At 37.5% G+C, this 27,651-nt stretch overlaps 5 protein-coding genes across 7 annotated transcripts; 3 read left to right on the forward strand and 2 right to left on the reverse strand.

The window, feature by feature from the left end:
* The first annotated feature begins 1,336 nt into the window (after positions 1 to 1,336).
* Positions 1,337 to 3,336, forward strand: LOC124409317 (nuclear RNA export factor 1-like). Its single transcript, XM_046886862.1, has one exon. The coding sequence runs from the start codon at positions 1,491 to 1,493 to the stop codon at positions 3,069 to 3,071; it is 1,581 nt and encodes a 526-aa protein (XP_046742818.1). The 5' UTR covers positions 1,337 to 1,490; the 3' UTR covers positions 3,072 to 3,336.
* A 309-nt stretch (positions 3,337 to 3,645) lies between these two features.
* Positions 3,646 to 5,593, forward strand: LOC124408734 (nuclear RNA export factor 1-like). Its single transcript, XM_046885882.1, has one exon. It carries the CDS (start codon positions 3,906 to 3,908, stop codon positions 5,517 to 5,519), a length of 1,614 nt encoding a protein of 537 aa, XP_046741838.1. The 5' UTR covers positions 3,646 to 3,905; the 3' UTR covers positions 5,520 to 5,593.
* A 430-nt stretch (positions 5,594 to 6,023) lies between these two features.
* LOC124408733 (integrator complex subunit 1) lies at positions 6,024 to 14,135 on the reverse strand. Its single transcript, XM_046885881.1, has 14 exons — positions 14,025 to 14,135; positions 13,527 to 13,750; positions 12,828 to 13,303; positions 11,441 to 12,730; positions 11,164 to 11,339; positions 10,921 to 11,073; positions 10,159 to 10,836; positions 8,287 to 10,077; positions 7,866 to 8,180; positions 7,327 to 7,789; positions 7,127 to 7,251; positions 6,851 to 7,047; positions 6,482 to 6,754; positions 6,024 to 6,365 (listed from the first exon to the last, which is right to left on the reverse strand). Exons 2-14 carry the CDS (start codon positions 13,690 to 13,692, stop codon positions 6,250 to 6,252), a joined length of 6,219 nt encoding a protein of 2,072 aa, XP_046741837.1. The 5' UTR covers positions 13,693 to 13,750; positions 14,025 to 14,135; the 3' UTR covers positions 6,024 to 6,249.
* Positions 14,136 to 14,330: 195 nt separating this feature from the next.
* On the forward strand, positions 14,331 to 20,674 carry LOC124409143 (vesicle-fusing ATPase 1-like). Its single transcript, XM_046886561.1, has 11 exons — positions 14,331 to 14,346; positions 14,494 to 14,648; positions 15,442 to 15,530; positions 15,721 to 15,945; positions 16,038 to 16,665; positions 16,752 to 16,976; positions 17,070 to 17,369; positions 17,487 to 17,777; positions 17,908 to 18,092; positions 18,184 to 18,342; positions 18,437 to 20,674. Exons 1-11 carry the CDS (start codon positions 14,331 to 14,333, stop codon positions 18,552 to 18,554), a joined length of 2,391 nt encoding a protein of 796 aa, XP_046742517.1. The 3' UTR covers positions 18,555 to 20,674.
* A 2,032-nt stretch (positions 20,675 to 22,706) lies between these two features.
* On the reverse strand, positions 22,707 to 27,530 carry LOC124408677 (serine/threonine-protein kinase STK11). Of its 3 annotated transcripts, XM_046885802.1 has the most exons (7): positions 27,099 to 27,530; positions 26,741 to 26,861; positions 26,295 to 26,480; positions 25,966 to 26,102; positions 25,228 to 25,571; positions 24,670 to 24,718; positions 23,607 to 23,792 (listed from the first exon to the last, which is right to left on the reverse strand). In XM_046885802.1, coding segments are annotated over exons 1-7 (1,182 nt in total). In that variant the 5' UTR covers positions 27,443 to 27,530; the 3' UTR covers positions 23,607 to 23,791. The 3 variants fall into 3 exon arrangements, with proteins under 3 accessions (XP_046741756.1, XP_046741758.1, XP_046741757.1); XM_046885800.1 differs by lacking the exon at positions 24,670 to 24,718 and having other exon boundaries at positions 22,707 to 23,792; XM_046885801.1 differs by lacking the exons at positions 23,607 to 23,792; positions 24,670 to 24,718 and adding an exon at positions 24,328 to 24,465.
* Between the last annotated feature and the right edge of the window lie 121 nt (positions 27,531 to 27,651).

Consider the following 27,651-nt stretch of genomic DNA (forward strand, 5'->3'; position numbering starts at 1 on the left):
GAGAGGAATCGATTAAGCGCAGTCCCAATACGCTGCGAGCGATAGCTGAAAAGTTACAGCCGAAAAACGCATGATTTTCATCGTCATTTCTCTGCTGCTGGTCCTACGCTTTTTTTGATGTGTCTTCTGAGTTCCTGGGGGTCGAATTACTCTGGAGATGGTCATACAAAACGATTCCGAGACAAAAAATTTTCAGCATCGAAAATGATCAACAAAGTAAGGCTTACCCCTTTGGATTTTTGGCGGAAATTTCGGCGATTCCGAAAAGTGCTGCAATAAATTCTTTAAGGCACTATTCCGACGTAATTTTGGGAGAGGAATCGATTAAGCGCAGTCTCAATACGCTGCGAGCGATAGCTGAAAAGTTACAGCCGAAAAACGCATGATTTTCATCGTCAATTCTCTGCTGCTGGTCCTACGCTTTTTTTGATGTGTTTTCTGAGTTCCTGGGGGTCGAATTACTCTAGAGATGGTCATACAAATCGATTCCGAGACAAAAAATTTTCAGCTCCGAAAATGATCAAAAAAGTAAGGCTTACCCCTTTGGATTTTTGGCGGAAATTTCGGCGATTCCGAAAAGTGCTGCAATAAATTCTTTAAGGCACTATTCCGACGTAATTTTGCGAGAGGAATCGATTAAGTGCAGTCCCAATACGCTGCGAGCGATAGCTGAAAAGTTACAGCCGAAAAACGCATGATTTTCATCGTCATTTCTCTGCTGCTGGTCCTACGCTTTTTTTGATGTGTTTTCTGAGTTCCTGGGGGTCGAATTACTCTAGAGATGGTCATACAAATCGATTCCGAGACAAAAAATTTTCAGCTCCGAAAATGATCAAAAAAGTAAGGCTAACCCCTTTGGATTTTTGGCGAAAATTTCGGCGATTCCGAAAAGTGCTGCAATAAATTCTTTGAGGCACTATTCCGACGTAATTTTGCGAGAGGAATCGATTAAGCGCAGTCCCAATACGCTGCGAGCGATAGCTGAAAAGTTACCGCCGAAAAACGCATGATTTTCATCGTCATTTCTCTGCTGCTGGTCCTACGCTTTTTTTGATGTGTTTTCTGAGTCCCTGGGGGTCGAATTACTCTAGAGATGGTCAGACAAATTGATTTCGAGACGAAAAATTTTCGGTTCCGCAAATGACCAAAAAAGCAAGGTTCACGTACGTTCCAATGCGCGACATTTTGCCGTCGCGTCGGTACGGTCGGTATGCTCTAAGGTATGCATTTTCATGAGCGACTTTTCCCGCCGACGGCGTGGCGCTACCGCGTCAATTTGACGCCCGTGAAAATCCAGCTTAACAGATTTTTGTTTGATAATTCGGAAAAACTAAACACCTCAAGGGTGCAAAACTGTTGACGTATCGTGAAGTAAACTGGGAAACTGGGTAAGACCCTAACCTCTAAAAATCTCCATCGTTTCTGGAGGAAAAGTCCTCGAATAAGTTGATGACATAGAAATTGCGTGAGTACTTAAGTAGTCTGCAAAAATGCAGCACAACGTACCGCTGAATCCGGTGCAGCTCGACCCGTCGACAGCGTTAAAAATAACGATGGGAGGTTCGATGTTCCAAGAGCGATCTTTGATGGGTCGTCCGGATGTCTGGCATAAAATAAAAGTAATCCGAGGAGCTCGGTATGAAAAGGATTTCATTCTGAAACTAATAATCAACGCTGTTGAACCAGCTGATCTGATCCCAGTGAGATACCATGTAAGTGGTCAAGACAGTGCCTTCATAGCGAGAAACTGCGGTCCGGCGCTTGACAAGCTCTGCAGATCAAATCTGATCATTAGTAACCCAAGCGGCGATCCTCTGATAATCAGTATCACTTTGGGCTTTGCCTCCATCCATGACCTTAAGGTCAATATACAGGCCCTCCTGCTCGCTGCACTGAATCGTCGTTACGATTCAAAAAGGAAGATATTACACCTGGATAGGTTCCACAAGGACATAGAGATGTCGAAGACAGTTTATTGCCCCTTGTCGCAGCTCAGGACATTCAGCTACGTCCTAAAGGTGGCAAAGAACGCGCTCAGCGGTTTTGAACACCTGAACCTACAACGTAACGAACTCCTCAGCTTGTCCTCTATTGAGAGTTCCAACTTAAGTCCAATGTTGAAGTCACTGGATCTGAGATACAACAAGCTCATGGGTATGGAAGCATTGACACCGCTCAGGGGACTCAAGATAACGGACATATGGCTCGACGGTAATCCCGTGTGCGAGAATTACTCCAGTCCTGAAAAATATATTGAATCTGCTAGGCGATATTGTCCGCACTTAACCAAACTGGATGGGGTCTACATAGGGGCACCTGGAATGCCACTCACTTATAATACGTATTTTAGCAACGGAGAGAAAAAAAAACTAGTCAATCAATTTGTCCAGCACTTTTTCACCCTCTACGATCAGAGCGACAGAATGATATTAAGAGGCTTGTATCACAAAGATGCATTGTATTCCATGACACTCGGCATCCCACCTGCTCTCGCTGCAAAAAAGAATCTCAACAAATTCATAGCCGAGAATAGAAATCTTACAAAACTTACGGACTTTGCCAAAAGTCATCAACTCCTTTTCCGTGGTCCCGAAGCAATTCTTAAGGCCTTGAACAGGCTGCCGCAATCTTCGCATGACCGCAACTCGTTCAAATATGACTTGATGTATGATTGTAATAATTATATTGCCATCACAGTGGAAGGAGTATTCAGGGCGCTCGACAACAAAACGACTCAAGTTTTGTCATTCAACAGAACGTTCATATTGAGGGAGGGAGAAGACGACGAGTATAACATCGTCAACGATCAGTACCATGTGGACTTTGGACCTCTGGGCCGGTTGGCAGAGACTTATCAAGATGAAGCAATTGAAAATATTTCGAAACCATCTTGTTTCAGTCGTACAGAGAAAAATGAATTGAAAGAAACCCTGAGAGACGTTTCGACGATGAATCGTGAGTGGTGCACAATGTACTTGGAAGATGCAGGCTGGAATTTGCATAAGGCAATTGCTGATTTTGTTGAGAACTATAAGAAATGTGGCGTGCCACCTGAAGCATTTCAAAAGTGATGATGGTCAGAGGTTTCTTTCCTGAAAAAGTACAATTGTATGGTTGGATGTTATTTATGTGATACATAAGACAATTGCCAAACATAAGTAAAATGCAAGGACTGTATATTGCCCACGATAAAGTTTGCTTTACAGATCTGCAAACAACCATGTGAGGCAGATAATTCTTATCAAAATAAGGCTGTAAAATTTTACTTGTGAGGTTTTGTAAATATTAAAAAAATAAAAGCAAGTAAAGAATCCACCATTCATTCTATCCATTAGAAGGTATTCAGACTCCACAAATGTAAAAACGACCATCCGTTGACCGTTGACCGAATAATTATCGCATTTTAATTCGATTTTCGATCGAAACTCGCACTTCTTTTTTCGTTATTTTTCAAATAATTAACTGTCGTATAATCACCAGCCAATTACAACGCTTTGTACAGAAGATACAGTAGATATCTGTTTTACACACATGGCAGTTAAGCTAACCTAACTTGATCTGAACCACAACGGCAGTGCAGTGTCAATCGTCAATCCTAAATTATTACCGAAAGATTATGATCCCAAAACATCTTAGTAAAAATAATAAAACAGTTGATGCATGCAAAACATGATAATCCAGTGAGAATTGCCGATGAATTTCACTGCAGGAGGTTAAACAAATTATTTATTTTAAATTGTAACCTATGCGTAGATAACTTGATGCTGTTGAAGGTAGTTCACCGATTTTTCCGTGTACATTTGTCTGTCGATAATTATCGTAAGCGAATTGTCAACCGTATTCTTCGTATTTAAAACGGAAAACTCTCGACTGGAGAATAGTAAACACGGAAAACAATAGAAGCAATGGCTTCCGCTGCAGCAACAGCAGAAATTCAAATATCATGGGAACCGCTCAGACTGACACATTTTAAACCGTCGTTCAATAACCACGAACTAGCCCTTGCGGCTCGCCAGGATCTCTGGCATAAATTTATAATATTCGATGCTGGGAAGTATGAGAAAGACGAGGTACTGATCGCTGTAATAAATGCCTGCGAACCCGAAGTTCTGCTGCCCGTTATGTACCATGTCGAAAGAGGCGGTAATGGAACATTCCTGACAAAGTGTAATACAGAAGCGATAAAGAACCTCGTCAAACAAAATCTGTGTGTGATAACACCGTCTGGAAAGGTCCTGAATATAGACATAATTTTGGGTTTTTTGAGCATGGAAGATCTCCAGTTAAATCCAACGAAGACCGTGGCTCAGGCCTTGTATTACAAATACGAATCTGGTAGAAAGATATTAAACTTAGAAAATTTCCAGAAGGTAAAATCGCTCGGTTCGATATATTGCCCAGTCGCTGCACCAAGGGTACTTTTGTTTGTGTTGCGATGCGCAAAAATGGGCATAATAGGCAACGTGAGGGAGATGAAGTTGCCAATAAGGGAATTGGTGCTGCGGCATAATGGAATAAGCAGTTTTGTCCCGTTTGAAAAATTTTTCAACTACCACCTGACGAAGCTGGACTTACGGTTCAATGAAATATCCGATATAGACTATTTGCGCTATTTTTCGGAGTTTAAAATAACCGAACTATGGTTGGATGGTAATCCGCTTTGCACAAACTACGCGACACCTGAAGAATACATTCGAGCAATAAAGAATATATTTCCATACATCCAAAGATTGGACGGAATTATTATCGGAGTTGAAAAAAAGCTCGCCCCAACTATGCATACGAATTATATAGGAGACGGTGCTAAGCTTGGGCTCGTTAAACAATTCATTCGGCATTTCTTTACCCTTTACGATCAGGACGACCGGATAGTAATGAACGGTCTTTATGACACTGATGCATTTTACTCTATGACCATAGGAAATGCACCTACTTATACACAGAAGAGTTTAAACAGAGTGTTTGCTAACAATCGTAATCTTCTCAAATTTGTTGACTATGCCAAATGCCAAGAATATTTACTGAGGGGACCTGAAAAAATTATTTCAGCGCTAAGAAAGCAGCCGCCTACCACGCACAACTTAAGATCGTTTCATGTAGATTTATTGCACCAAGGTGAAACGCATTTGGTCATTTCTGTGCAAGGACTATTTTATTACAAGTCCTTGATATTTCAGTTAATGCTTTTCAATAGAACGTTTGTTATTGTTGCCAAAGACGACAACGAGTACAGCATTGTCAATGATCAGTGTCACCTTGATGTTGCGCCAGCAAGTTTTACAACCGGAGATAACAGGGACGGTAAATTTGAGCCGAAAGATGCACCAAGATTCAAACCGACACTGTTTAGTAATGCAGAAAAGGATCAACTAATTGGATTTTTATCAGAACTTTCAACAATGAACAAGGAAACTTGTAAAAAATATTTAGAAACTTCAAAGTGGGATATTCGTGTGGCAATAAACTCTTTTATGAAAGCTTACATGGTTAATGATGTTCCAAGCAAAGCTTTTCAATAAATGGGATCACCATAAGTATCAAAAAATGTTTTAGTTGAATAAAAAATAAAAATATCCGTCTACCATCCATGCATGGTAAAAAAACCTTATATCAACTTCAATTATTTGACGTAATAAATAGGTACATACTACTGAACTAGATATGTATATACATAATGTATAGTTAATTTATAAGTAATTTGAAAATTGTTCACAATTCAATTTTATACATAAGATATTTTGATTCTTATCGTCATTAGTAGTATGTACAATGTGTTTGTAATTAGATTCGTAACAATAATAGCCTATACACTATGTTTTTGTACAATTAGACATATTATTTGTTAATAAAATAGTTTTTCTATCAGCTGTTCAGCTTCTGTAAACTTGTCACCTAATCAGTGAGTAAATTGCGCCACTCGACAATGACCAGCTTTCGTTAATGAAATGCTCATAACTGGAAAAAAAGTATCATCAGAAAATTTACTGTTACTTTGATGTTAGTTCTCCTAACTCCACTAGTATTTTTGGTAAAAAATGTGACTTCGTCTCTGAAAAATGACAGTCGAAACAGTTCTGTGACTTAAGTTCTTGTTTTATGCTTGATGTTAGACTGGTTTCCCTAATTTTTGGAGTCAGTCAACATCTAATTATCACTGAGTGCAAGATACCATACACACAATTCTAACACAATATTAGCACCTTTGGCTTTTCTTTTGCTTCCGAGAGTCTTCTTTTATTTTGTACCGCTTTAACAGCCCTGCTGTATGTTTAACAAAGCGATGCTTTTATTTATGTGAGGAATTGTGTTCACATTTGAGTTTACTCCAAGTTCAAACACTTTTTGCATCAGTGGTAACGCGTGCTCTGTAAAAAGATCAATCAATACCATTACAGAACGACGTGTGATTCGTAAATGGTTAAACTCTTACGCTCCCCAACAGAGGGAATGTGTTCAAAAAAAAAAATGTGAATCTTCTTACCTTGCATACAAACGACAATGTCAGGCAATCTATCAAGCGCAGACATCAAAACATCTGCTCTGGGACTTTCTAGACATCTATGAAACGCAGCAAGAATGTTTTGATTCGATGCTGGGCGGTGTTTCAAAGCCCTTGCTAACAGCGTGTGGGCTAAAGAGCGAATATTGCCTTGCGGAGATAAAATGAGTTCCGATATAGAGTCACTGACCAGCTCCAGAACAGACGGCTTGCGAGATGACAAGTGTTCAATCTCTTGGAGCGCCATAAAAACTTCTGCAATGAGTTATCGTTACACGAAGTCAAAAATTGCAATTTGTCAGAAGAGAAACAGCACTAAAGAAGTGTAACCAAAAAACAGAAACCATTCACCTTCGCCATGCAGTTTGTTCAGTGTCGCAAGTAAGGATGCCCAATGCTGCGGAATTGTTGGTTCGGGTGGTGGTGGCGGTGGTACGACGGCGACTATCACCTCTTCTCCATCCTCGTCTTCACACTCTCTCGGTACTGGGATGCCTGACATTAATGTGCGCAAGCTGGCTAATCCTGGATTTTGGAGTTGTAGCTCACTGCGCAGAGAATATGTACAAACGACGAGTTATAGCAACAGTTAAGGAGGGAGACAGGATAGAGAAAATAAGTGTTTACTGCAAAATGTGCGAATGTCGGTACAGATACTTCATGGCCTTTTGCGCATCGTGGGAAATGTAAGCCTGAACCAGAGCGACAAATCGGTTGAGAAGTGATATGAGATCCTTTATTGGCCCGTAGTGCTGAAAAAAACATCGCAGATGTTATTTATTTGATTGCGAATGTACATCATAACCGAATATAATAATTCAATGTACCTGGAAGCATTGGAAATAATTTTCGAGCGTATCCTCAAATGCTATCCTGTGTTCTTCGTTAAACAAATGTGGCTGTAATAGTTCCAATAAGCCCATCACTTGGACAAAGAGATTCAAGTGATGACCGGTGCGGAATTGACCAAAATCTAAATACGATCTTCCCATGAGAGAAGAAGCGAGCATCGGTAATTGCCGCAAAACCAGAATAGGGTGAACAGCAGCCATTTTCCTAGCGCAAACTTCAAACTCTTGAGATTTTGACACCCATGATTTTTGACGTGGGGTTGCAGCTAAAGCTGTTAACAACGAATGGCTTGTACAATCAAGTACCGAACCAGTCCAGTCTGTGATTTTTGCGTCACTGACAAATTTCTTTGACTGAGATGCGTCCAAGTAACATATTACTTTAGGTATTTTCATGTACATGTGGAGTAAGAATTGATGCGCCATATCAGAATGAACTCTGAAACATTAAAAGAGGATTGTAATAACTCAATCCAGTGATTGATCACAAATAGACGATAGCAAAATAAAAATACCCATCGATATCTTCCATTTGAGAAGCCAGATGCTTGACAACGCTGCAGATGAGTTTCTCTTCTGTAGATACACAGTGCAGTAATAAATCCAGTCTTCCTTCCATTTGATTGAGCGCAGCTTTTCTACTCTGCTGATTGCAAATAACTACAGCTTCAGCTACCAGATACATAACAAGGTTTAGTAGCTGCTTATCAGACAGAAGTAAAATATCTTCAGGGATGTAATGTTTTGGCGTAAATTTATCCCTGCCTTGCCAAAGCTTTGGGTTGCAAGTCAAAGCCCACAAAAAGTCGAGAACAGCAGTTGGGTCATATCTAGGAGAGAAAAATGATGTTTAGAGGAATGGAAATTGAGATTCTTACAGAAGATGAAGGCGTAAAAATTTGGTCTTGTTGAAGGTTGATAAAGAAATCCACTTACACGTTGTCGCATTTGTCGAGTAAGTGTCCTACGCACTTGTGAAGCGTAGCCCAACTTGCTCTGTGCGTCAACAACGTCAACAAATAGGGCCTACAAGCGTGCGAACTGACGATACTATTGTCAATTTTAATCTTCACTGCAGTCTTGGCGAACAATAATTTCATCTGAAGATTTGTACATGTTCCAAGTAGTTCTGGCTCAACTGCAGCCAACCAGTCTATGAGTAGGCCGGTTCGAGGTTTTATAACACCTTCGTTACTATCGGAAACAAGAAGCTTAGCCATGGCTTCGACGAGAATGTCATTGTTCTGTTGCTTTAGGCATTTGTCCAAAAGTTTGCGTCCGACTCGTTCCAGATTCAACTGATCCATGTTTCCTAGTATAGTTAGCGGGTCGCGATTTTTCGTCAGAGCTGCGAGTTCTTTACGCTGGTGATCCTTGCTCGATTGCATGTTGGCAAAGTCCTTCAGTATAGACAATATCGGTGCCTTTATATCTCCCATCAATGAGATCAAATTCAAACACATGTTACGCCCGAGGTCAAATACTTGCTGGGAAGTAGATGGTTTCTTCAGTGGTAACAGAATAATACGCATCAAAGTGCACGAGAACTGGGTCATAAGAATTAGTGATGCCAAGAATTGTTCAACTTGCATGGAGCTTAAAACGCTGCATATATGTTGAATTGCAAGAACGACAGTTCCGTTTTCCTTAACAGGATTCTGCAGATCCCCTGTTAGAATCTTGTGCAGTCTTCGATAAGCGTCGACCTTTTGATTGGTGGGTATATTTTCGATGAAAAGTCTATTGATGAGATGTGGCACGTCAGTTTTAACCGAGCACTGTATCATCGATTGTTTTTGCACCATCGCACTGGCCGGTAGGCGTACCTGCAGTTTTTCAAATACAAAATGATTTTCATCGGGCAATGGTGGTTCAACTAGCTGCAAAACTTGCACAAAGACTAAGCCTCCAGTTGCACCCCTTCTATGCTGAACTTCAACTAACTGTGCCATGTAGGTTTTGTCTAAAACAGCCTCGCCAACTGAACTTGGATCAATTTGTACCGCTGCATCAAGGGTGTGCAGTAATTTGCTCATGGAACAGACCGGGATTCCAAAGCTTTGAATGAACAATACTAACTGAGGAGGCTCCAAGTCTTTTAAAGCAGCGTCGACCAGACGAGGGACATTGCTTCTAATCATCCTCAACTTTAGCCAATCAGGAATCAAGAGGGCTTCTTCACTAGTGTCAACGAGAAACGCTTTCGGCGGTTCGTTCTTCTCTGGAAACCAGGTTTCCAGTAATTCGTTAAACAATCCTGGATCGTCCGACGGATCGTAAGTCAGTAAGATGATCATGGCGTGAACAACTAGAATATGCATGGTACACTCTTCTCCGGTATTCCACTGAACGAGTATTTGATCCTGACTTTCAGACCAAGTGTATCCCTCGCCTCTCGGCGCTCTAGCCTTTTGAAGATAATTGCAAAATATTGCCATAAAAGCGTGCAGTGTCTGTTTAGATTGTACACTTTCGTTGTCTGGTTGCGGTAGGATGGCGGCTATAATCGTACTTCGTTCGACGACTAGTTGCGAAATTTCATTTACCAAATCAATTACATCAGTGAGATCATCGTCCAGTGTATGCACAGCAAGGTACGCTATGTATGCTCGCACTAGATCCGGGCAATTTTCAACTTGACACGCGCCACGCAGTGCTGTAGAAACTAAGGAGCGAACAGACAAGAAGTAAGGGATGGAAGGCAGCTTGCGCAGCAACCATATCTCTCTGTAAAACAGAAAAAAAAATTATTTCCTGTTACAACATAAAGGGATAGAAAAGATGCCACGCATCATGCACAAAACTTACTTTTCACTCTCGCCTTCAACTTCCATGCTTTCCTCCTCCAGAGGAATAGAGCTTAACACAGTTTCAAGACCAGTAATTGCTTGAGCTCGACTAGCGCTTTGCTGACTGCTTAATCGTTTTAAGAAGTATTCCAATACTTCGTAGGCATGCTGTTGATCCTGAGTTGGATCTGTGAGTAACTTCTGAAGGTGAGCAAGTAGTTGCTGTTGCCTTGGTTGTTTATCACCTGCTTGAACGCTTGTCGATAATAAAAACTCGCATAGACATTGAACTGGTAATTGGCTCAACGCCCCCTCACTGTTCTGAACAAGATCGGCAAGCCATGGCATGCTCTGAGATGAACTTTGTTGCTGCCTCTGGATTATGTGCAGCAAAAAGTCAGGCCGTCGTGAGCGACAGAGCAAATGTCCTAGGCGATGAGAGACGTTTAGAGACTGCAATTGTTCCAGAACTGCCGGCGGAGGTCTTCTTGCAATTCCGGTAGGATCCATTGTGATCAATTGAGACAATAAAAGACTGTTTTGTTCGGAAATTTGCATTCTCGTCGACGCAGCGGCCAAGTGGGTTTCATATTCTAGTATTTTTTGCTTCTCTATCGCCTCTACTTGCAGTTCCTTAGCTCGTTCTTGTTCACTAACTTCAGGTAAGGCCATAGTTGGTGGGGGATATGAAAAATGGCTGAAACAAAAATTTCATTGCTGAAATTTCGAAGGAAACTAAAAAAAAAAGATTTCAACTTCAAAAAATGAGAAGAATATTTACTTTGTTATACACATTTCCATGAAGGTTTGCAAAATTGGATATCTTTTCCACCCTACTGCACCGAATGAGCATGGATTATGAGCTGCTAGTATCAACAGCATTATCCAACCTTTCCAATACAAATTTGATATAGCTAAGGTTGGTGGTTCGTAACTAAAAAAAAGCAAAGCATGATTAGAAAGCGAATATCATTCGAAGATGATTTACTGATCAGTTGCCATTGTATAAAAGTATAAAACTTACTCTGGAGGAATATTGATAGAACCTGGTGGTTGATAGACGCAAAGATTGAAAATCAGTTCTATTATGTCCATCTTGTCAGCTGCTAGAGTAGGATAGCTTTCAGAGGAGTTTAAAGCTGCTCGCCTTATCAGTTGATCAGCTACTTCCAAGGTTTCAGAATGTGTTACACCATTTTCCTGAAAAAAAAAAAAAACAAGATAAACTTACTCCACATTAACATTGGTTCATTAGGTAGGCCCGAATAAGAAAAAGAGATGCAAAGAAATAAGAAACTTACCTTAGAAAATCCTATTAGCAGTAATCTTAGTAAGGTGCTTTGCAGCAGAGGAACATCCGACACCAGACGAATGTAGAAGACTCGATCTGATTCTGGCGGCCAATTATCCAACTTGTAATAATGGTCTGGAGATTCTAAAAGCAATATTTTATGCAGAGCATGAATTAGCTCGTTCCTTCCAACACTGTACATCTGCGGTGCTAAATTTTGAAGCCAGGAAACAGACTCGTACTGTAAAGTGGCTACCAAGTTTTGAAACTGTTGCAAGAGAGCTACATCCTTTTTGTCACCTCTCTGAGCCAGCAAGGCAGCCTCCTTGACTTGAGGGCTGATGGCCAAAAACATGCATAAGCACAACAAATCAATGATCGATACAAAAACTCTGTCTTTGAACTCGAAGCTGAGCAGCTGCTGCGATATTTCTTTTCTTTCTGCCATCAATGTACGCGCTAATGTGATTAGATTTATATCGTGTCTGCATACACGAACTATTTCCCTCAACAATGCCCTTAAAGGTCTTAAATAATCCTCGCGATTCATGAGCAAATCTTGAAATATCTCGGCGAGTAATCTTGCAGCAGCTTCAGGAGCAGCTTGAAACATAACTGCAAGCATCGGCATGTTATTCGGATTTCTGGCACTGGATAACTCGTTGTAGATTGTGTGTTTCAGAGTTGTTGATAAATTTTCTGGATGCAGGCTTATCAGCTCTCTAACACCATTCAGGTATATATTAATTACCGCTTTAGTCTTAAGTCTCATTTTCACCAACTGACTTATCACTTCGACATCTCTTTGTGTGTGTGTTATACAATTGTAACAGACATAGCTGAGTAATTCTTGGGCCGGTCTCATAAGCTTGGGATTGTGTAGCCACATTTCTAATTTTGGAACAGCAATGATTCGAATTTCTACAAAGCCACACGCAAAGGAGAGTAGTTTCAAAAAGTTTCTGGTTATCGACTCTGGTTGACGTCTGTTCAATTGTTCTTTTACTGTCTCTAAAACAACTAATTCAATGTTTTCTATGCAGTGCGCATATCTCGGCATAACTGGAAACTCAATTTTTTCTTTGTCTCCGGATAATTGAATAGCAGAGGTGGCGGGGTCATCGTCCTCTAAGGTTGATGGACTGTGACACTCTCTCGGTGTTAGTATCGACACATCCGGCTGCAATATACTTTTGGGTGGATGCCTCGTGTTGAATCCCGTCAAAATGTTATCCACAAATCCTTTACATTCTTCGTTATCTACCCAGACTCGTTCGCCCAGTGCATCTTCGATGTAAAGCTGTAAAAATTTGTTGGATATGTTAACATGAGAAATACTCGAACATGAGTAAATCTACAATTCGGTGATAGGCGTGATAAAAGATTTCAGCAATTACTTTGACAAATATTTCTGGCCAATTCCTCTTCTCGTGAAAGCCTCTCATCAATAAATTGGCGGCGAGCACTGGTACCAAGGGATTTCCCTTGCTCTTGAAATTATGTGTCTGATCTCGTTTGAGGAGCGACGACAAAGCATGCAGAATACAGTCATTTGAAAAAATAGATGGGCGTATTTTTGCCAAATACATTAAACCCATATAAATTAAAGTGTCTGGCTTCCATCTCTGATTTTTAAGCGTTCTCACAGCTCCACAAACAAGTCCAACAACTTTATCAGCCTCGTCATTTTCACTTGCTTCAAGAACCATTGGGGCTAAATCAGCTGGGTCACAATCAATGGCTACAACCTCCCAAGTCTCTGAGCTCAACATCGGAGGCCGAGAATGTGGGACATGTGGAGCTAATTTTGCTTTCTTCTGAGGAATAAGTGACTGCAATGATCCCGGTGGCGCTTCCTTCTTACGATCTGAACCTGCAAGAATGTAATCAATTCCAATATAATCAATGCACCACTTGCGTGGTCCCAAATGTTTTTCAGATTTCATTCCTTTAATCTTATTTTAAAAAACAGAAGCTATATTGAGCATCGTGAATATTAAAGAAAGTTAAGAAGTGTAAATTTTGGTTGTACTGAATAAAGTCTATGCCCACAATCAATTCCGATTTTCTGGATAGTTTTAAGGACTTAGCCGTACTTGACGTAGAAGAGCTCGGGCCTGGCTTGCCATGGATCACACCAGGTCGCTTCGAATCTGCAGCCTCGCCTCTAGAACTTTTTGATCCGAGAGCAAATAAGTCTGCGGGATGCTGAGCTATTTTGCTCTTGGCCCCGCGGCCTGTACCAGTCTTTACGCGATCCATTTGTTCCCACGTTTTATGCAACGCACAAACTATTTATGCTCTTGAGCGATAGTTGTACCTAAATATAGACGCAAGTCAATATTAATGAAATAAAATATGTTAAACCATTCAATTATACAAGTGTAAATACTTGTTTAGCATGCAAAGTTGGTAAGAATGTGAGGAGAGCAAGCAAGAGAAACAGGAAAATATAACATAATTTTGGAGTAGTTATAACCTTATGTAGAAAGTAACTGTATGAAATTTGAGAGTAATCAGAAACGTAATACGCATATCAATAAACATAGTTTACCGGGAGAACAGAGTTTACAATCTGCGATTGCAATTCTTACCGCATCTCAACCTAACCTATACGGAGGAAGAAAAACCGTTTGACGCATAATTTGACAGGAAGACATCGTATTTCATTTTTCGAAGGATGAAGAAGCCTCTATGCTACCACTATTCTTCTCAATATATTTTCTAATTCGGGTTTTCACTTAAGTATTACGTTAATATACTTCTGATTTCCCCTTCCTCATTTTCGGGGTTGAAATCATTCAACTGCATTCAACAGTAGTTTGCAATGCTGCGACACGAGCCAATATGGCCAATATTAACCGAATTTCTTGACCGGCTGAGTCAACGCCGGCTGCAACATGACTGCAACCTATAGTAGAGATCAGTGAACGCCGTATGCTACGAGGTCTCCTTTCAGGCTCTTTGGAACGCTATAAGAGAGCGTCAATATTCCCAGGACGCAAACAACTCGAGTTGCAGGCTCTCTTCTCTAGTTACAGTTTTATGGCGACCCCACAAGCTGACGTGATTCTCCTTCTAGCTACTCTTTTGTTCGAAGCTTGATCGCATTTAGATTGCTGGGAGAAAAAGGAGAAAAGAACTGTCTGCATTGCGGGTTCTATAGAAGCAGGAGCCTTAAGTTTATCGTATTTATTTCAAAAAGTATGTCGGGCATGGTGAGTTGTTCCTTAAAAACTGTTAATTGCACGTTAAAACTTTGAATGACGTACACGAAGGCACATTATACTTGCGACTGTAAAACCTCTAAGGGTTTGTTGCATAAAATAATGCACGCCCCTCCGACGCAGCTGAAACGTCAATAATCCTGATTACAGTCTCAGCTTATGTCACGTTGAATATATCGAGCTAAGAATTAGTTCATCCCTGGATAAAGAATTTCTTAGAAAATCACCTTCGTATCTGAGGCCTGATTCCATAACTCTATCGCGAACGATAAAAGAGGTTTTCCGTTTAGACTTTCTTCCTGATTAGTAAAAATGACGTTTATCATCGCTTGTTCATCTTTTCTTCAGCTGCACTCATGTCTCGTGACGATATTTTCTTAAGTATACTTACTAGTCGAATTTCAGTCGAACAAATGCATAATGTGTAATGCACCAAGTGATTCATATCATAATTTTATCTTCTCACGGAGGAATATTATTTATCTAAATCAGACTGACACGTTTGTGACATATGTATTTTAGAATATTTATAAATAGCTACTCAAACTGTCCGACCAGCTGGCATAATTCCTATGATAAATTCCTAAACTTGTGGGTGTACGTATAAAATCAATGTTCTGCAAATTCTGAACCTGATCAATTCTACTTTCATCATTAAACTGTTCAATCTTTACCTAAGTTCAATGTCGCTAAGCGATTTTAACTTGAATTTTATAACCTTGGCCATGGCGTCTCGTTTATTTCTTCCAATTCATTGTTATTAACAATATTACATTCTTCATAGATAATGAAAGCGATCAAGTGTCCGACCGATGAGCTGAGCCTCTCCAATTGTGCTGTGATAAATCGTGATGATTTTCCAGATGATATAAAGTGAGTAGTTTGTCTAAGACTGGCTTAAATTGTGCTTGAATTAATTATATTAAACCAACCAAAGAAAGCTGGTAAAATTTCATTTTTCACTAGCGAAGTACAATTTGTCGACACCTGTATTACTCACATTTGTCAAATGTAATCTAACTCAAATTGAACTCGTAAGATTTAACAATGTATATTGTCTCAGGCACATTGAAGTAACTACAGGACCAAATCAGCATTTCGTTTTCACGGTAAAGACTCATCATGACATACCTCGAGGAACAGTCGGCTTCAGCTTGCCTCAACGTAAATGGGCGACGCTGTCCCTCAATCAGGACATCGAAGTTCGTCCTTATCACTTTGACCCAACATCGAGCTCTGAATTCCTCTGCACAATCGTCGTGGAAGCTGATTTTCTGCAAAAGAAAACGTGAGGATTAAAAATAATGAAACTTATAGCTTTGGCTGTAACTTTGGCAAACTATATATAAATCGATGAAATTAAATAAAACTATTTTTCAGAACCACACTGGAACCATATGACACGGAACTAATGGCGAAGGAATTTCTGCTGCAGTTCTCAGGCCAAGCATTTACAGTCGGGCAGCAGTTGGCATTCCAATTTCAAGATAAAAAGATGCTTGGACTGGTGGTCAAGAGTTTGGAGGCAGCCGACATTGCAGCTATAAAATCAGGGCAGGATGCAAAGCCAAGAAAGACAAAGATGGGACGATGTTTGGGCGATACGATGATCCAATTTGAAAAAGCTGAGAATTCGAGTTTGAATTTGACTGGAAAAGCAAAGGGAAAAATTGTTCGCCAATCGATCATCAATCCTGACTGGGATTTCCAGAAAATGGGAATCGGTGGCTTAGACAAAGAGTTCAATGCCATATTCCGTCGAGCTTTTGCGTCAAGAGTATTTCCTCCTGAAGTTGTCGAGCAGCTTGGATGTAAGCACGTGAAAGGAATTCTTTTATTCGGACCTCCAGGTACCGGTAAAACTTTGATGGCCCGACAGATAGGAACAATGTTAAATGCGAGGGAACCCAAGATCGTTAACGGGCCACAGATCCTGGATAAATACGTTGGTGAGAGTGAAGCGAATATCAGAAGACTATTCGCTGATGCTGAAGATGAAGAAAAACGGGTATATTCCTAATTTTTCACAACAATTTTTGAGGAAATTAATATAAAATACAGCTTTGATCTCACGAATTCTACTTAATTTTTCAGCTGGGTCCAAACAGTGGACTGCACATAATAATCTTTGACGAAATTGATGCTATCTGCAAATCTCGTGGCAGTGTCGCCGGAAATACCGGTGTTCATGACACTGTTGTCAACCAGTTGCTTGCAAAAATTGATGGTGTAGAGCAATTAAACAACATACTTGTCATCGGGATGACGAACAGAAGAGACATGATTGATGAAGCTTTGTTGAGACCTGGCAGATTGGAGGTGAGAGGGATGCAAGTTGCTGATTGCAGAAGCAGAGTTTCGAAGTTTTACATTTCTTTTCATAAACCGTAAATTCCCCTTGACCATTTTCAGGTTCAAATGGAAATTGGCTTGCCAAATGAACACGGCAGATATCAAATCGTGAACATTCACACGTCCAGAATGCGAGATTACAAGAAGATTGCACCTGACGTGGACCTAAAGGAACTGGCAACTCTGACAAAAAATTTTAGTGGTGCAGAATTGGAAGGTTTGGTAAGAGCTGCGCAGAGCACAGCTATGAACAGGCTTATCAAGGCATCGAGCAAGGTAGAAGTCGATCCTGCAGCAATGGAGAAGCTCATGGTCGGCAGAAGCGATTTTCTTCACGCATTGGAAAACGACATCAAGCCTGTGAGTAAAAACGTTAAGCGGGTGCAATTTGGATTGTAATCTGTGCACTGTTTTCTCCCAATTCAAATTATTGCCAAAACAAATAGATTTGTTTGTAAAGTTCAACAAAATTTACAGGCATTTGGTACCAGCGCCGATGCGTTGGATCATTTGTTGACACGTGGAATCATCAACTGGGGTCGGCCAGTTGCAGAGATACTCGCGGACGGTTCACTTTATATTCAGCAAGCTCGTGCTTCCGAAGGTTCTGGTCTCGTTTCTGTTCTATTGGAGGGACCGCCAAACAGCGGCAAGACTGCACTCGCTGCACGCATAGCGAAAAACTCCGATTTCCCATTCGTCAAAGTTTGCACACCAGAAGACATGGTTGGCTACACCGAGTCTGCCAAGTGTCTATCCATTCGAAAGGTACATTTTTACTCACGATATTATCTTGCGTTTTGAATCTCAATCAAATTCAAATCGAAAGTACCTAATTTGGGATTATCAAAGTAGACAGCTGTTTGAGAAAAGTTATACCTTTACTGTAAAATTTTAGATTTTCGACGACGCATATCGATCGCAACTCAGTTGTATTCTTGTCGACAATATTGAACGGCTTCTGGATTATGGTCCAATTGGTCCACGATATTCGAATTTAACTCTTCAGGCACTCTTGGTGCTTCTAAAGAAGGAACCTCCGCGTGGCCGCAAGCTGCTCATCTTATGCACAACGAGTCGAAGGTTTGTAATCTGAAAAAAAAGCTGAACAAGTAGCAACAAATTGTAGGTGATGAAATATAATCAATAATTTATGAAACATTCAAAATTTTAGAGGTGTAATGGAAGATATGGAGATGCTGTCGGCATTTAGCACTGTTCTTCATGTTCCCAACTTGTCGACTTCTGATCATCTTTTGGCTGTATTGGAAGAGGCGGATCTTTTCTCAAAGGAAGAACTTTCGGCTCTGCACGCTAAACTCCAAGGTCATCGGTAAGATGAGCTATATAAATGATCTTGCACATGGTTATTTTCGTATAAAGAATTGTTACAATGTAATAATGAAATTTTGCATTTATTCATGCAGCATATTCATCGGTATTAAGAAGCTGTTGGGTCTTATCGACATGGCACGACAAACAGAAGCTAATTACAGGGTGCCAAAGTTCTTGTCGAAGTTAGAAGAGGAGGGTGGCTTAGAGTAGACGGGTAAACTTAGGCGAGAAATTTAAATTATTATTACGCTAAGCAAGTCATTATTACTGTAATTAGAGAATTTAGATAAAAACTCATGCTAATATGCTTTTTGTAGATTAGCATTTGGCACTAATCTATCAATAATATCCGAATCTCGGAGACGGTATTTACTATTCGCGAAATTCTCATTCTTCGTTGTTTCATCTGTTCACAGAAATCTACATAATTAAAATGTAATATAGCATTCCAGAGAATTTCGTAATCTCGCACTGAGATGTATTTATTTATACCAGTGTTAGCATGGGTATTGCATAAGTTCGTGTAACGCGTTGGTTGAACAGTTTTATGAATTATTAATATGATGCCCCGTACTTTGTTGTTATCAATCGCATTTTGATTGATTAAATCGCGTATATCGACATAACCAATTTTTTGCGCTATTTATTATTACACGATGTCTCCAATGATGAAAAATATTGTAATTAGACTCGTTTTTAGTCATAATGTTGAAACCGTAAGTTGGTTGTCAAACACTGAGGAAGTCTTAATTGTTGAAAAACTCATATTTTTTGTCAATTGTTTAATCATGACTAGAGCAAAGTATTAAGTATAGCTCGTTCTTGCGTAGAACTTGATACTAGGAAATTTTTATGCATTGCCTCACTGTTGTGTTTGACAACAACAAACGCGATGCAATATATTGAAGAGAATATATTATATTAACGATAATTATGAATTTAAATGTATTTATGAATCATATTATATGGATTAACGGTAGAAAAGACTTGATAATCTACGTAGTGTGAATTTCTGTAAAATACTGCCGTAACGCAAACTTTGCTTCTGTCATCAACTTTTAAACTATAAATATCTTCGTCTTTGTAGCAATAAGTTATTCGAATACTGTACGTTGTATAACATGCTTTTAACTAGAACATTCAATGCGATCGTCCGAAATTGTTATCGATTCTTCGGTGTACCTTCCAGTAATAATTAGCCTAAAAATAATTCAATAGGAAAGTAACTTGAAAGAAACTTCTTCTTTAATATTATACATCTGTTGATTTTTGCTACTTCATTAAAAATTGTTGAAAAACTTGATATAAATTGATTTTATCGACGTCGTACGTGTATCTAATATCTCATTTCAGAATTGAACAATACGCAGTCTAATTAAAAAAAAAAAGTGCTTCAAATGTGCGTACAGATCATGTATTTTCGAGTGAATAGAAAGCAATAATTTCTCAAATTACAATCATGTAAGAACTTCCGGCGTATAAGAAAGTCCAGGGCGAGTTTCTATGCTATTTCGATTTTGCCTTTTTCTTCCAATTCACGTATCTCATGTTAACAAAATCAAATTTAATAGTATAGCAGTGGTGATTGAAGACATGAAATGATTCATTTACCGACTTGCCTTTACGCCTGTTACTGGAACAAAAGCCTTTTCGAATATATTTGAAAGTTATAAATGTAGTTTTCACGTTCACAACCACCCTGGTATAGAGTAATTGAATTTCAGCTTAAGTTACAAAAAAGATAAAGAAATGATACAAAACTAATGATACAGACCTGCCAACATTCAATAACTTCCTTATCACTGTACAGTCATAGTATTTTTTAAACTGATTATTATTTTACTGTATAATCATTCCATATTTTTTAAATGTTGAATATTTTTTTATAACCAATGTACGTACTTTGTTACATTTTACAAAAATTATATCATTTTTATTGATTTGTTTTCTTTTTCCATGATTCATACCGAATATTGTATATTATGTATTTAATCTTCACGAGTATTAGTCATGATTGATACAAGTTCAGTTGAGCAGTGAAACTCATGCCAAGTTCCTGATTTTCCCTACAAGTATACCATGTAATATAAGAATTTAGACAACGTAGACAATAGAAATGAAAACAGTACTTATTCATGTATAAATTCAACTAGTTTTTCGGGCCAAAAAAAATGAACCGAAGGAAACAAAAATAGTAATATTCAAACATGAGAAATTGTTTAATCAATCTTGTTCTCGATATTACTATCTCTTACAATTAGTGTTCATATTTCTCGATGTATTTAACATTAACATGTCTGTGTATAAATAAAATAAAGTCAATATCACATCACATGTTACTTCTCTGACAAAAATGGGTTGTGCAGAAAGTAATGAAGTGGTAGAGAAATTTAAATTGAACCAATTTTACACAATTTCCTGGACATCCAACATTCCTCAGAGCTGTTACTTGTTATTCAAAAACCCGACTTTTTCATCTAAGATTGAAGTAAATTCTTATTTTGGGGTAATAAATATTACAATGATTACAAGAACACACAAATTACATAGGAAACGTCAGATATATTTTCAGCTTTCAATCTATGTGTGTATTTAATGAATGATGAATAAAAATATTATATGAATTTGTTTTTTTTCTTCGTTCTCTACACTTACAATTTACAACTGAATATACACATTTTTTTTTTACAGATTTTTTTGTCGTTACATATATTAATTATTTTTTTAACATGTTTTTGTTTCTTTAAGTTATTTAATTTTTTTTTTAAGCGCTCATGCAACAACAAATCTTTGAATCTCATTTCTCTTAATCATATCATATTATAAATCATTACGTGATACTCAACCATAAATCAGCAATTTGTGAAACAGTAAATTAGATACTTTATAACTCCCAATATGCAGTTACGCCTTGGTATTATACCCGCATAATGGTATGATTTTTAAACTGAGTATTCGATTTATGGTCACATTATCTACACGATTCATTATAAAACAATTTTAATCATTCTTACGCTAAAACACAATTTTAGTTTCATTTATCTCAATATTTTCGAAGCATATTATTATATTTATATGGCACATCTCACGCAGCAAAGCTGCTATCGAGACCTTCTTAAACACTTTTAGATTTCAATCTTGTTTTTGTAATAACACTTCATTCAACACCTTGAGATATCTCGAAGCATGACCACACCGTAAAAATAACTTCACAGTGAGGGAATACGGGGAAATGATTTTTTAAGATTGTGCACAGGACAGTTGAAAAAAAAAAAAAAAAATGAAAAATATTGTACGATTGTTCATTGATCGTTTGAAAGTAAATTATTTCGAGTGCATAAATTACTTAAGGTATGTGTTATTGTTGCCACAGTAATGTAAGTAGAAAATTTATCCAATTACGACGGTATTCTTTCACTTATATTCCACAAATATACGTGGATTTATATGGCCATGCTCGATAAATACAACAAAGGACAAAATATATATATATATTCTGTTCGATAATACTTAAATAATAATTACAGAGATATTGGTCATCAGTGTTTAAGCAATACGTATTGAAAAGTATCTGGTAACAAATTAATTAAAAGATGATGTTCAGTATTCATACGTGTATCGATTTTTACTATTCTTGCACTCTTTATGTTCGCTGCTAACGGAAGTTGTTTCTGAAATTGGTAGATTTTGCGTCAAACTTGACGCTTACCTATCTAATGGGATTAGAAATGATACATGAATGAAGGAGTTTAGAATTCTTCGTGTTAAGATTTTAATGATACCGAATTCTACGTAAAGGTAAAACATATTTAAGTTAATGAGAACACCGTCTCGTACTATCCAAACTTAATTTATAAACACTTTCTAATCTACATTCTACTGGCACCATTGATTATTTGCACAGCCAATTTACAAAACTATGCAATCGGCACAATTTCAGGTATAAAATATACACCTTTAACGTTGTTTATATCGTCAACTTTTACATCCAACACTATCAAGTATTCACACTTGCAATTTCTTGTTACCAAACACCCTGCAATATATGACAGTGCTTATGTAATTTGAATTTATTATTCTAAAGAACAGTTTTACCAACAAACGGACGATAATTAGTTAAACGAAATGAAACAGTAAACATAAAATTTGTACATATTTTATTATTATTAATATTATTATTATTATTATTATTATTTGTTGTTGTTATTATTATGTACTTTTTACAGAAATTAGCCTTCTACTTTTTGTCTTCTTTCTTTCGTACAAATCATTCAAATGAATAAATAATTGAATTACGCTCTCTTATTATTATTTTATACTTCAGTATCAGTACGGAGATTTTTTTTTCTTTGTATTTTTTGGACACGAATTATTGTAAATTTTAAGAAATAAACTTACAACTTGATGCGTTTGGGATATAATTAGGAATATTTGAAACATTTTTGCGAACAATAATAAAGTGAGATTTATAATCGTTCAAAGGGAGGTCACAATATTTAATCTGATCTGACATAATTATGTCAGCACAGCAGATTCTGATTAAATTAAATATAAAACTTTTTTTTATATGATTTATACATTAAAATTTTTGGCAGTCATAGAACAGCTCGAGTTTTTTGATTAATAGTTTATTAAATTTTTTTAATTTTGTTTAAATCAGAAATCTGTCATTCTCGCGGCGTTTCTTTCGATAAAAGTAATATGTTTTATCGAATATGGCCGGAGTAAATAATCTAATATAGGTATGCAATTTTGCGCCTGAAACATATTACAGCGCGATTTACGAAGAACTCAAAATGCATTAATATTAATTTTTAATAGCTAATTATAAGTCAGAGTTTCTGAGGAGGTACAATTTTTATCTCGAAGGAAGAAAAAAGAAAACAAATACCTCGACGAAAAATAGAATGCTTGAGTAGAGTCGGAAAGACTGCTGAGATGCGAATAGAGGATCGTTTAACATCTCGTTAAATTTTACACTTTTTTTCCTGAGTTTCTGACTGAATAACGTAAATAAAAATACAATAAATAACTTATAAAAATTTTTGACGTAATTGTTTCATAATTTATAAAATTGCTGATTTATGTTAATCAATTAATTACCATCACGTCAAACTGCGTTTCAAATTGATCGGATGAAACGCATATTTTCTGCATTATTTATCGCATTCTCCACTCTTTTCACAGTCAATGAATATAATTTCCAGTTCCATCTCCAAGATAGAGAAAATATTACATAACAACTGACATAGTCAGTAAGAATACTTGTTGACAAATATAATAAAATGAATCACGATGGTTTACAAGATGGAAATTTCTTTACGCTGATACACGATATCGGTTTACGCCATCTTCGCTTTCCGTGGTGACCAATTTGTTTGATATGACTATTACATGCCTCTTTTTGATCTCCGATACTTCTGTCCAATTCCTGAAGTTTTCTTTCTTCTAAAAAAAATTAGAATTAAAAATAAATAATTATGTTTCAACTAAAATTCAATAAAGTAAAGGGGGATTTTACTACCGCAATATATAAACTCAATTTCAAAACATGGACGAAATGTTAGCACAAAGAATTACAGGTAGAACACGATGACGAGTCGAAAAAATATGAACATCGATAAATAATTTATGAATGGGTAGGCCAAGAATAAAACATGGAAATTAACACTGATGATTAAGAATGAAAGTAGGTACAGGGTTGAGGATTAAAAAGTCAAAACAGACGGCATGACATATCTGGGTGCAAAAAAAACTTGGAAAACACATGTTGATCTATAAACAAATTGATAATAGTTAGTTTGAAAAATATTCGCTTGATAGTTACGAAGTGTTAGTTAAGTAAAAAAGAGACAAGACGAACGATTTGTTAGTAAAAGATATCCCACCTATTATTAAGAAATGATTTTCAAAGATACGAAGTGAATTTAGGATCGAGACGATGGACACAGGGTGCTAAGAAGAGTGGATAGAATAATAGTACCGCTCATTGAAAAATCCAGAATCCAAAACTGAAAGCAGCTACGCATATGTCAGTGTTATAGAATGACGCATGTCTTTGAGAAGAATAATATAACGCGGTTGGACAACAAACGCTTTCTCTCATCCCTTCGGCCTAAATCTGAAAAGCAAAACCTGTATGTAAAGAGGTTTTGCAGAGTATGAATGTAACACAAGTTTCCGATTGAATTTAACTGATAATAATCGTCTATTATTCGGCAATTTTCATACTATCTCAGTCTGTACTAGTTGTTAGTATATAGTACAAATGCAGAATGCACACTCCGCGTGCTTATCATTGGTGCACGTAATGTCTGGGACTTACCAATTGTGTGGGGGCCACCAATCTGGGCTTACAAGCAATTTGTATGAATCTACCCAATTAAAACAATTCGATGTAGCATGACAAAAAGAACGGAATTAATTTTTTCTTAAAAAGCTGAACTAATATGACCTTTGGGAGTGAAACTAAAGAGAACAAGAGAAAAATAAAGAGTAATGAAAAGTTTTCATTAAAAATTAGTTAATTGACGAGAAGCGTATGAATTATAACGAAAAACTGAACAAAAGAAAGAAACACAATATCTCGATATGTTTATAGCTACGTATAAAAGTTTGCTGTTATTACATAGCGTTGGTGGTATAATTGACTTATTGCAGAGATAAATAGTAAATTATATGCATATAAGCCTGTTTGTGTATTATATGATGCTCAAGGCTTTCATTATTAGCAAGTCTAAGTGGTGTATAATTGTGACGCGACAAGTCTCAAGTCTTACCGCATTTGTAACGCAAGATACTGACCTTCGGAGTGATAATCATATAATATTAATTGCAGGTAAAAGAGGAGAAAAAAACTTATATGATGATGTTTAATACTGACCATTGAGTTGATGTTCTGTGTAATAGGTAGGATTTGTTTCGACTCCATAATGGTGTTCTATAAGGTATGGAAGAACAGTCATAGTGTGCCATTCATCACCTCTTAGAGGTGGTACAGGGACTTCTTCCAGTGTCTTAGGCGGTCTCCACAATGTCCACGAATGTTGCCTGATCTGCTGCAACGTAAATCTTCGGTCGACTTCCTTTTGTAGCATTCCCTCTAACAGTGATCGTAAGGAATTGTCTACAGCCTCTGGTATTTTATATTCACCTTTTCCAATATTCTCATATAACTTGTAAATATTGTCCCCTTCGAAGGGGTATTCGCCTGTTGTAATATTATATCTACAAAGTAGAACAGTTGAAAATACTATTCAAATAGATACACATACAAATTACATTTATTTACACACACTCAACTCTCAACAATAAGTAATGAGTTGAGATATTGTTTGCCAAATATGACTTATAACACATGTATTGTTCTGTCAGTTTCATATTGCATATCGAAATTTACATAATGTCCAATACATGACTCAATACAAATTATTAGTTAAAACCACCTAGAAATATTTTCTTAAAAATTTCGCAGAGTTTTTTGTTTCTGTAGAGTTATGAATTCAGACTTGAGCAAAGGTAGTTTTTCAAATATAACATGCCAAAGAGAAATTTGACTGCAGAGTGGGCAGTAGTGAGTCGCATTATTTTAGTAACAAAAGCAGTAATTGTGATTACTTACAATGTGACCCCACTGCTCCAAATGTCTACTTTGAAGCCAGCAAAAGTTTCACAGCCATTAGCAATTTCTGGAGGTTGAAATGCCGGAGAGCCTTGACCTGCCGTGCATGTGTCATCCTTGGCAAACATGTCCAAGGCCTGTAAAAAATTTCAAGTATAAGCGAGTAGCTTGATTAGCGTGTCAAACTACAGCATGAAGTATTAAATGAAAATAACCAAAATATAGAAAGTAAAATGCTCTGAAAATGCTTCAGTACACTGTGAGGATTTGACTATCTAGTTCTAACAATTATCTAGCCATTAAAGGTCCAGCTAATCAAAGGTACACACCTCAGCTACACCGAGGTCGCTAATTTTCAGAGTACCGTCTAGCGTCAAAAGTAAATTTCCAGGTTTAATATCTTTGTGAACGATTCCTTTGCCGTGAAGGTATTCAAGGCCGTCTAAGAGTTGGTTAAAATACCCATGTGCTTGCCACAGTGGAAATTTCTTATGAGGTGTGCTTTCCAGCATATCCTGAAAATGATATTCATAAATTGAAGGAGTTCTTCTTACTCAAAAACTGTAATCAATACTTAAAAATGTTATTATTGCAATTTTTATGCTTTATTTCGGTATAAAGTGTGCGAATGAACGCCTGTCTAAGGTATGCCAAACACTGTGACAAAAAAGAGACAGAATGTGTTTGGAAAAAAATAATTGATGTATTGACCTTTGAAATGAACAATTAATTCTACGATTAAGGATTTTAATAATAAGAAACAGAAAGTGTTTACCTGTAAACCTCCCACGCAAAATTCCATTACCAAATACATTTTTTCTTTCTCGTGATTGTATAAAACATCCACCAATCCGATAACATTTTTGTGTTTCAATATCCTCAGCAGTTGTATTTCCCTAAAACAGAGAGATAAAAACAATCGATGTTAATTTTTGAATTAGATAAAAAACTTTCTACGCCGAATATGCGAGTTGTTGAAAATGAGCGTAAGCTTTAAAAACGACTGATTAAGAGTTGATACAACCATGATTAGCGAGCGATTGTATTTAAACTAGAAAGAGCAAAAGTGAATGAAATGAATAAAATGCGGGGTAATAAGATGTAGAATTTTGGCAATTGGAATGGTGTCGCACCGTTGAACATTGAGTTCGCCGTTGGGTATCCTGCGAAGTTTTTTTTTCTTCAAAATCTTAACGGCTCTCCGACAGAGGGTTTCCGAGTCGAGCATCTCTTTAACTTTTCCATAACTTCCCTCCCCCAAAAGATCACCCATAACATATTTACCAATTAATTTACATGTTTTCTTTTTTTCCTCATATATTATTTGGTCCGAATCCACTCTGTGAAAGAACATGTTGATATCGTCCAAGTCATAATTACTATCGTCGTTCTCCCACCTCACCGGCTCTATGTCATTGAATATTTCATTATTTATCTCCTCGTCGTCAGGATCACCTATGGTGATCCTATTGTCCATTTTCACAACACCGAATATCACTTAAATTACATAAATCTTTTACAAGTTAACCTAAAACACCACCGGCGACATCATTGTTGTACCGAAATCTCACCTCGTACGAAGAGATGGAACATCACTGGACACGGAAATCAATTTTGCGCCACCTAGCGGAGGAAATTGGAAATACGAATCGTAACCAAATGGTAAAAACGCATCGGACCTTACCA

Source organism: Diprion similis, chromosome 8 (assembly GCF_021155765.1).
Source record: "Diprion similis isolate iyDipSimi1 chromosome 8, iyDipSimi1.1, whole genome shotgun sequence".
NCBI lineage: Eukaryota > Metazoa > Arthropoda > Insecta > Hymenoptera > Diprionidae > Diprion > Diprion similis.

Excerpts from the sequence above, each read along its gene's own strand:
- LOC124409317 (XM_046886862.1), top strand. The coding sequence starts at position 1,491 with ATGCAGCACAACGTACCGCTGAATCCGGTGCAGCTCGACCCGTCGACA.
- LOC124408734 (XM_046885882.1), top strand. The coding sequence starts at position 3,906 with ATGGCTTCCGCTGCAGCAACAGCAGAAATTCAAATATCATGGGAACCG.
- LOC124408733 (XM_046885881.1), bottom strand. The coding sequence starts at position 13,692 with ATGGATCGCGTAAAGACTGGTACAGGCCGCGGGGCCAAGAGCAAAATA. Across the intron at positions 8,181-8,286 it reads CTCGACAAATGCGACAACGT|ATATGACCCAACTGCTGTTC; the intron begins GTAAGTGGATTT and ends TTTCTCTCCTAG. Across the intron at positions 7,252-7,326 it reads ATTATTTCCAATGCTTCCAG|CACTACGGGCCAATAAAGGA; the intron begins GTACATTGAATT and ends TGTTTTTTTCAG.
- LOC124409143 (XM_046886561.1), top strand. Across the intron at positions 16,666-16,751 it reads CTGAAGATGAAGAAAAACGG|CTGGGTCCAAACAGTGGACT; the intron begins GTATATTCCTAA and ends TTAATTTTTCAG. Across the intron at positions 18,343-18,436 it reads GCTAAACTCCAAGGTCATCG|CATATTCATCGGTATTAAGA; the intron begins GTAAGATGAGCT and ends TTATTCATGCAG.
- LOC124408677 (XM_046885800.1), bottom strand. The coding sequence starts at position 27,442 with ATGGACAATAGGATCACCATAGGTGATCCTGACGACGAGGAGATAAAT. Across the intron at positions 26,481-26,740 it reads TTTGCGTGGGAGGTTTACAG|GATATGCTGGAAAGCACACC; the intron begins GTAAACACTTTC and ends TATCATTTTCAG. Across the intron at positions 23,793-25,227 it reads CACAGAACATCAACTCAATG|AAGAAAGAAAACTTCAGGAA; the intron begins GTCAGTATTAAA and ends AATTTTTTTTAG.